This window comes from Cephus cinctus, unplaced genomic scaffold, assembly GCF_000341935.2.
Source record: "Cephus cinctus unplaced genomic scaffold, Ccin1 Ccin1_scaffold0617, whole genome shotgun sequence".
NCBI lineage: Eukaryota > Metazoa > Arthropoda > Insecta > Hymenoptera > Cephidae > Cephus > Cephus cinctus.
Window position 1 is genome coordinate 284,280 of NW_014333261.1, and position 8,874 is coordinate 293,153.

The 8,874-nt window shown below is 47.5% G+C and overlaps 2 protein-coding genes across 6 annotated transcripts in view; both read left to right on the forward strand.

Moving 5' to 3' along the window:
• Positions 1 to 8,874, forward strand: part of LOC107269177 (nuclear hormone receptor FTZ-F1) — a 43,417-nt gene that overhangs the window by 27,622 nt on the left and 6,921 nt on the right. For 4 of the 5 annotated variants that reach the window (XM_025086472.1, XM_015742743.2, XM_025086473.1 and 1 more), the window contains one exon: positions 1,913 to 2,401. In XM_025086472.1, the coding sequence (XP_024942240.1) occupies positions 1,913 to 2,401 (489 nt within the window). Of the gene's footprint in view, positions 1 to 239; positions 2,402 to 8,874 lie in introns of those variants that run through there. The other variant, XM_015742742.2, reaches the window with a different exon arrangement.
• On the forward strand, positions 7,694 to 8,861 carry LOC112494561. Its single transcript, XM_025086506.1, has 2 exons — positions 7,694 to 8,463; positions 8,539 to 8,861. Exons 1-2 carry the CDS (start codon positions 8,098 to 8,100, stop codon positions 8,578 to 8,580), a joined length of 408 nt encoding a protein of 135 aa, XP_024942274.1. The 5' UTR covers positions 7,694 to 8,097; the 3' UTR covers positions 8,581 to 8,861.

An 8,874-nucleotide genomic window follows, 5' to 3' on the forward strand; every position in this document is an offset into this window, starting at 1 on the left:
TATATATATAAAATTAATATGCGTTAAGGACGAAGTCCGGTAGGGTCGTGAGGTGCAGTGTTAGTTCGTTAGGAATTGTAAGAGGGGCGCTCTGGGTATAGCCAAGGGGTGGGAGAGAGACAGAGAGAGTGACCAGGAGTGAGAGAGCGAGTAGCAATAGCGTCGTGGCGGGCGGGGTGGCCGGGGGGGAGGCTCAGCTGGGAGCGAGAGAGGAGGGGGAGGGGTGGCCCTTCAGGAAAGCAACGAGGCAAGAACAACTAGTCGCACGCAGATAGTCGACTTGTCAAGCCGCTTCGTTCGAGGGCTCCCGGTGTGCAAGTCCGCGCTTATTCCTCCCTCTCTTTCTCTCTCTCTCTCTCTCTCTCTCTTCTCTTCTCTTCTCTCTTTACACTCTCACACACACAACACACACGCTCACTCTCTCTTGGTCTCTCACTCTTTTGTCTCATTCCTCCATTTTACACACTCCCTTCTTTATACTCCCTCTCCGGGTCCTCTCTCACTCTATCGCACTCACGTTGGTGTGACTACCTCGTACTCGTGATCGTCTCTTGTGCCGAAATCTTCACGTTCATCGCGCCGCGACGACAGTTAGCATCGCGCACGCGGTATCGCGACACGGGCTTTAAGAGTTTTCTGTTTCTTCGTCGTACAGATATTGGATATGATCGTTCATGTCCGAACCTGTACTACGTGCATCGATAGTGTATCGAGTGATCAATTGGATTGCAGTGAGGAAAAGCATCGTTGATGAATAGGTGTTTGGTTTTTTTTTTATAAATGCTGTTTTTCACATCTTGTGCTGTCACACTTGTACGGCACTGACGACTTTGTTCAACGTTACCCTGGATTATCGATATCGTCGGGATACTTGTTATTCGTTATATTGATTTCGCGAGCGGCGATTAATACGAGGAAGGAAAATCTTTGTGACAACAGTAGAACGCGACGAGATGCATCGGACGGTGTACCGCTCCCTCGTCCGCGTGGTGCGATTGTTTTGGTGAACCGGTGGACCGTGACTGGTGAGCGTAAAGTGTGTGTATACGTACACACGTGGGATATACATATATACGCATACGTATATACGTGCGTTACGTACGCAAGTGTCATTAGACGTATCCCTGTCGCAGCGTCGCGACGTCCTTTACCAGACAAGAGAAGGATATACGTATATGAAATTATTGAAGGAATACGTTGTCACACGTCGTCCTTAGCATCTTCCACGATTACGTATAACAAGAGTGTATACGTGAATCGTTGATCGTTATTAGCTACTCGGAAGGAACGTCCACGTCTGTTCCCTGGTTTCCGGCGAAGCCGGATCTTTTTTGGGTGCGCGTAGAGTATATCGTCTTCGTGTAATCGAGCCGCCAGGTTAGGCTTTATGTGCCGAGAGCACCTAGCGGACGGTGGTCCTACGAGTCCCAGGGTGATATGTTATTGGAGATGGAGCAGCATTCGGGCCTGATATCGCTGAACATGTCGCCGTTCCAGCTGAGCCCTCAGGGTAGTCCTCAGGGCGCCGGTGGGCAGCAGCAGCAGCAACCTCATTACGGCTCGCCCGTACCATATAGTAACTGTGCCCAGAGTCCGCCCTCCACGATGTGCCATCAAAATCAGCCCCAGCCCCAGCAGCAACAGCAGCAGCCCCCGCAACAGACACAGCCGCAACAGCATATATCCGGTCTCAGTCAGGCCCATAGCCAGTCACAGTCTCAGGGCATGCTAGGCTTCGAGGCCGCGTTCTTCGACGCGATCGCCCTCGAGGAACGGTGTCCTATGTGCGGCGACAAAATGTCCGGATACCAGTACGGCCTCCTCACCTGCGAGTCCTGCAAGGGCTTTTTCAAGCGTAACAGCTCGCCCTGCAGCAACAAGAAGGTCTACACATGTCTGTTCTCGCCTACAGGGGGTGGCTGTGGTACCTCTTCAGGGCTCGATGGCGGGACGTACGCCGGTGGCGGCGGAGGTGGTGGTGGCGGTGGCGGCGGAGGAGGCGGCGGCGGTGGTGGTGGTGGTGGTGGTGGGAGCGGTACCGGTGCTGGAGGCGCAGTGATCGCTGCCAACAATGTGGCCCCGGTTGGTGCAGTGTGTCATCCTGGATTGGGTCAGGTCGGGGTCGGTGTCGTCACTGGGTCCATACCAGGTCCCTCGGACTTTCCGGACACCAAGGACGTCATCGAGGAGTTGTGTCCTGTCTGCGGCGACAAGGTCTCCGGTTATCATTACGGACTGCTCACCTGCGAGTCCTGTAAAGGCTTCTTCAAGCGCACCGTCCAAAACAAAAAGGTCTACACGTGCGTCGCCGAGCGATCGTGTCACATCGACAAGACGCAGCGCAAGCGCTGTCCCTTCTGCCGGTTCCAGAAGTGCCTCGAGGTCGGCATGAAGCTTGAGGGTGAGTCTTTCTTTTTTCTTATTAATCTTACTACCTTACTCTGTTGGGCTTGTCGAATCCCACCGTGATCTTGCACCTAGCTTCTTATTTCTTTCCACCCAACCACTTCTGAGGTATGTCGCAACAACGTCATCGCCGTAGACGCTTACGTACGTGCGCGAGCTCTGCGCTACACAGTGCGTTTCGTATGTACGTACGTGTTTCGCGTTATTTTAAAAAATTTTTTTCTTTTTCACTTCTGTCTACCCCGGGTACGTTTTCCACCGGTTTCACGCCCACCGACTTCGACAAGCCTTAACACCGGCTCTCTGTTCTTTTGCTTTCTAGAATTATTGTGACGTCTATGTGGGCCGCACCACTCGGCCGGATTTCGCGTCGGCTTATGTTTCGTATTCCTTTTTCTGTATGCCGGTATCTCCTTTATCGCGATTGTTTCTCGAATGCGTTGGAGCACCTGAAATAAAATGAAAAGTAGAGGGTTTAGATAGCGAGAGTGAGAGAGAGAGAGAGAGATAGAGGAATTGTTGAGAATTCGAATCTTGAAATTGCCTTATGGGGATTTTCAAGAATTTCGACTCTTCGATGACACTTACAGGATGTCAGGGCCCCCCGTATACTTGGAACATGTCGAAATCTTTTAATGGTAAAAGTGACAGTTAACGTTTCGCCATTGTAGCCGACTCTTTAGGTAATTTTTCTTTTGCCATCGACAATCCTATAGATATTCTTGTGGTGATTTTAACGATTATATGTTTTCGCGCTCGTGCGTCTTACACTGTGTTTTGAACCACGTAGTCTCTTTCTCTCTCTCTCTCTCTCTCACTCTGTGTATATATGGACACAGCTGATTGGCTAACGTGAAAAGTTTCCAGAATGCCTGCAAACATTTTTGAAAGGAATCGGGTTCGCATGAGATTTCACCGTGTTAGATAACCTAACGAAAGTCCAGGTTTCGCTAATAGATGTCGGTGCTGTCGAAAACTCATTATAGATCTCGAGCCGAAGACCCTTGGTCTCTTCCTTGATTTTTCATTAATTAGATTGGGCCTTGTCCGATGATGGTACGTGAGATAAGATCAAAAAGTAATAATAATAAACAAACGAAAGACTACGGACGGCTCGAGTTAAAACCCATTTGTCGCCATTTCCTATTTAAATTCAAGACCCTAAAAAGAAAGCCATCCACGACTTTCCCCATTCTCGCGTATCCCAACGAAGCGCAGTGACGCCTAGCGTTGCCAATAAGTCAATTAAATAATACACTGAGCGTATCGCGAGCGTGTAGAAAAATCAGGCAGGCATACAGTCGGCGGGAGTTCGTAAAATGGAAGCCCAAAGGAAGTCCCACGTGTTGTTTAGCGCCCCTTCCTCACCATGTACAATGTCTTCGTCTGATAGTCTCTGGCACACGTGTTGGATCGTATAGTAACGAGTCGCCAGTATATCTACTTTCGAGAATGGCACTTGCGCGTAGCATTGGAATTGTCACAGGTAACCTTCCGCGTTATCGCATAGACGCCGATAAGCTACGGAGAAAGAAAAAAAGGTAACCCGCGAAGTACTCTCGTAGAGCCACAGGCAATCGAATCAAGTGTCAATCTGGACAATCGTATCATCGCGCTCGACCTGTCTGTCGCCAAGTACTTCTGTATATACAGGGTGTTCCGAAACTACCTGACCCGGTAGGTATGGCGGTGTTCGGGAGGCTTCACTGATCGCGAAAATGACCTTCTTTTTGTCCGGAAGGTCATAGTTTTTAAATGGGAGCAGGTCAAAGTTGACCAATCAGAGGGAGGCGTCAAGAGAAACGTAGGCACCTGCGAACTCTGAGTTTTCTTCCCTCGCTTATGTTTCTCGGTGGCTTCGGGCAGAACGACGTCAGCCGAAGACATGCCTATTGGAAACAAGAAACAAGCTACCGAGAAACAAAAGCGAGGGAAGAAAACTCAGAGTTCGCAGGTGCCTACGTTTCTCTTGACGCCTCCCTCTGATTGGTCAACTTTGACCTGCTCCCATTTAAAAACTATGACCTTCCGGACAAAAAGAAGGTCATTTTCGCGATCAGTGAAGCCTCCCGAACACCGCCTTACCCACCGGGTCAGGTAGTTTCGGAACACCCTGTATATAGATATATATTAGTGTATACGAATGCATTGAGAAATTCGTTGGATTAGATTTCGTTTGATCGTACTGAAATATGGATGGGGAAAAAAAAAAGCATCGATGGCGTCCAGACGCCGCGTCGCTACGATCGAACTTGCGTCTCCCTCTGTAGTATTTACGTAATCGGTTATTTCTGGTTGAGAACCCTTTCGCCAATTGAGAACCTTTCCTTTCGACTGCCGTGCTGCTCTTTGTTTACGTTTGCGACGTCGCGTGCAGTGCGAGGCAAAAGTCGGCCAGAGCCCACGTGCATCGGCTGCGACAAAAGGGAAAGCCGTGAAAACGAAATTCTTCTCTTCACTCTCTCTCTCTTTCGTTATCATTCTGTCTCTTGTCTGTGCTTATCTTTCCTTTATTATATCGTATAGACATACTCGACTTGTGCGTATCTAACGTTCTTCCTCAGTCAGTCCACTGTATGACCGAGTATTATTATGGTCACGTTTTGATCGATGGGCTTATTTAAATTCGTGTGAATTTCTTCTTTTTTTTTTTTCATAGTCCGATATTAGTGGAGAAATTTTGCGCGAGGTCAGGAATCTTACTATTATCGATATAATTGGGGTTTCCTTTTTTTTTAAATTGACGTGGCAACAGCATACGTTTACTTAGCCAATTGAGTGGAGCAAATTATTTTTTCCCTTTTTTGTCTAATATTTGTTTTTGGGATACGTTCGATGGCACCTAACGATTTGGAGTATTGTTTGACGCTTTATTGACCTTGACAGTGGCATTGACACGGTGACACAAAATGGCGGTAAAAAATTGACAATTGCCACCTGCGTTCCGATGGTTTTTGCGTTTTGCGACTGACAATATCACTAGGAATCCTAGAGCAATGTTTACTGTACAAAGCGTTATCGTCTCGCATGGACCACTTTGAATATTACGATGTTGCTGTCCGTTAACCTTGGACTACTTCACTTTCAGATTAGCTTCTCACGATGCGTTTCTATCTCTGATTTCCAGTCACATGGAAACGCGGCATACGGTATTCATTCAAGTACTTACGTAAGGCCGTTGGATTGTTTTATTTTATTTTTTTTCAAAATTATTCACTTCTCCGAGAACCTTGGCTATGTCGACGTGTATCGTGGTTAAATGAAAGCTGCTCGAACGATTCTTACGAAAATTGAGGTTAGGTGCGGCAACGTCAATGAAAATTTGGAAAAAAATATTGTCGCGGTTGCTATCAACCCGAAGGGTGCAGAAAGGGTATTATTAATTGAATTCAGTGAAAATAAATCCTCGGGCCGTTATCGTCCTGTACACCCCAGAGCTATTGATTTTACAAAAACCATGACGCAATACGTCGACCTGGTGAAAATTCCCTGAGTCAATTTTTCCTTGGGCTTCGTTACTCCGTATAGGAAATACTCGTTTTCCGGTTATTACAATTGTCAATCTTTCGACAGTTCGATGTGTTACACCTTTTGTAAATTCTTCGTACTCTCATGTTGAATTTCACGGAATTCACTTCTTCACCGGTTTATACGATACCTCGCGCACACACGCGTTCACTCTTGATTGTACTGTATCCATATCGTTTGAATTTATATGAACGGGCACGTAGGTTTTAAAAAATATTTTTTTGTTTACGCGGATTACTTTCGCGCCCCACGTGCAACAGTGTTCGAAATGCATTATGGGCCGAGTCAATGAAGTATCGCTGTATAACGTCGACAGCGATACTGTAAAAAAAAAATTGCCATGGGAAATCATCTGAGAATTTATCTTCGACTTTGCCTACGAATCGATCGAGCGCGTTTCCGTGAGTCTCGGGAGAGTTGAGAAAATTGGAAAATCAACTTGAAAATTATGTGTCGAGACCTTTTGGTTGGCTGTGTGTTGTAAAAGTGAGAGCAAGCACTCAAGTGTTGTTATGACGGGAGAGCGTCGAAGCCAAAGGAAACAGAGAGACGGGGAAAAAGGCAGATAAAAGCAGAAAGGTATATATATATATATATATACGGGACTAACTGTGCACAGGTAACTCGGAAAATCACACAGGACAACAGAAATCGCAGTGTACTTCTGTTTAGAAACTTACAAATTTCATAATTATTGTATTATGTTGCAAGACGGTGCTATACCTGCCTCGGCCTGCTTGCCTGTTTGTCTGACTCCTACCTCCGTACTCTGGTGGGGAGAAAGGTTAGGTTGAGGCGGGAATTGTGTAATCCCTCGTTGTGGAGCCTCTTCGTCTCCTTTTCGTCCACCATTATATTATATTTCTTTTAAAGCGTGATCACTCGCGCCGTACCTCGAATTCCTAGTAACATTTTGATCCCGGCAGTTATTCCCTGCGAGCGACGGTTACGTTCCAACATGGCGGACATCTAGTTTCTTCTTCCTCGCACGACTCTAGTCAACACAATAGGAACCGGCAATATCGAACGACACGTACGCGGCCGATTTTACTCAAATCTTGTCCACGCTTTACCCTTGCGTCTCTTACGTTTTATACGTAAATACATATACCATCGGTGCTTAATACCACTCGAGTAGACTCGACTTTAGCGAGCAGCCAACACTGTGATGCGAGTAGCGTTACGCCTATCGTTCAAGTGACTGAGTGACTGACTAACGGAGTGAATAAGTGACTCGCGCCCTTTTCGTATCAGGATTTCATGGCTGTCAAAGCTTCTTCGTTCCACGTACATGTTTATGCGCGTACGGTCTCTACATGTTCGCATTAAAGGTTGTCGGATATTGCTACATCCGATGATACACCAAGCCTTTCCTTGAGTCACTCATTCTCATTCTTAATCTATTTGCACAGCACGCGTAACCACAGTCATTTCTGTTCCTTTGCTAGGCATTATCCTTGATGCACTAATTACGAGTCTGACACGAGGAATTTTTATATTTCGTTTCTCCTTAACCAAGCATCGTTCTCAATCGCGTAGAAATACACGACAGGTAACCTGGTGCGGGAGTGATGACGTCATGCCGTGAAAACTCCCGTGTACTCGAGAATTGCCACGACGTACCTCGCGCGAACTTATGAATTCGTAATCGATTACACGGGAGTGTCGTTGCACGTCTTTTTTTATAGGTTAGAAAATAGTGACTGTCAATATCCGAGTATACAAATTCCAGAGAGAAGAGCGGAGCATGGAGGTAAAATGATAATCGAGTCATAGAAAGAAATATAAATTTGAACAGATGCATAATCCACGTGAATGCGCTTTTTGTAGGTACTTTTGAACGCCCGTACCTTCCTCGCTTCGCAAGTCCATAATCGTCACGGCAGTTATCTCGGTCAAATGGACTTTTACCCGACGCCATTCTTCGAATGTCGTACACGCCGAGTTCGAGACACCAAGAGAACGTGTCTACGTACCCGCGTTACCTGGTTTTTCTGTCTATCCATCCGTCCACGCCAGCTCGGGGAGAATCCAAAGGATTTGATTATGGAGTAGGCGAGCGGACTGTTCCCGTCCGCGGCTCGTAAGTGTACGACCGCGTCGCGACGTCGATCTAGAAAGGCCACCAAGGAACCCCGTTCGTCGCGTATTCGACGCAGCCAGATGGATTCGAGCCGTATTGAAGTTAATAACGTATCGCCCACGCGCGACAGCAGCGCTTTAACCACCCACGCGATTTCTTCCTCGGACCGGATAAAGAAGCCGACGGATCCCAAGCAACCTCAGAGGCTGGTCTCTACAGTGAAATCAGACGCTAACTCCTGCCTCGCACCTCTTCCCATGCTCGTACGCGCAGTCACGCATATATGTTTCGTAGATACGACTCTTTGGAGAAGCGTCGCGAGGTCACCCATTGGAAATTCATCGATCAAGGATCGATTTACCACGCGGACTCTATTACCATTTAACCTAACTGTAACAGAGGCATCCTTATCTATTAATCCTGACTCCGCGGATTACTACGTCCCAGTACGTTTTTGGCTCTGAATACTTTGTCAGGTCCCTTTGGCACGCCTGATAGTAAACGGCACTCTCTTGTCGCAGGGCAATGCTTTATTAAAACACGACCTCGAGAACACCACGTAGGACTGGTGAGATCCTTCGGTTCCGAGTCTCCCGCGAGAGTCAAGTTTACCTGCATCCCGTGGTGCAGGGCCATGCCTTGGAGGGGCCCGTTGATTTCAAGATCTATAGCACACAAGGTAGCCCGACGACCGGCTGGCTCTCTGATCGTGCTTGCGAGGTATGGTATCAGGGACAGCAGGTACCCGTCGACGGTGACGTTGGGTGCGCGACGTAGACTTAGGACGTCATCGTCAAGTCTTTGACAGTGCGATGGAGACATGCAGAAACGAGAGGGAAGTACTTGGTTATCCCCGG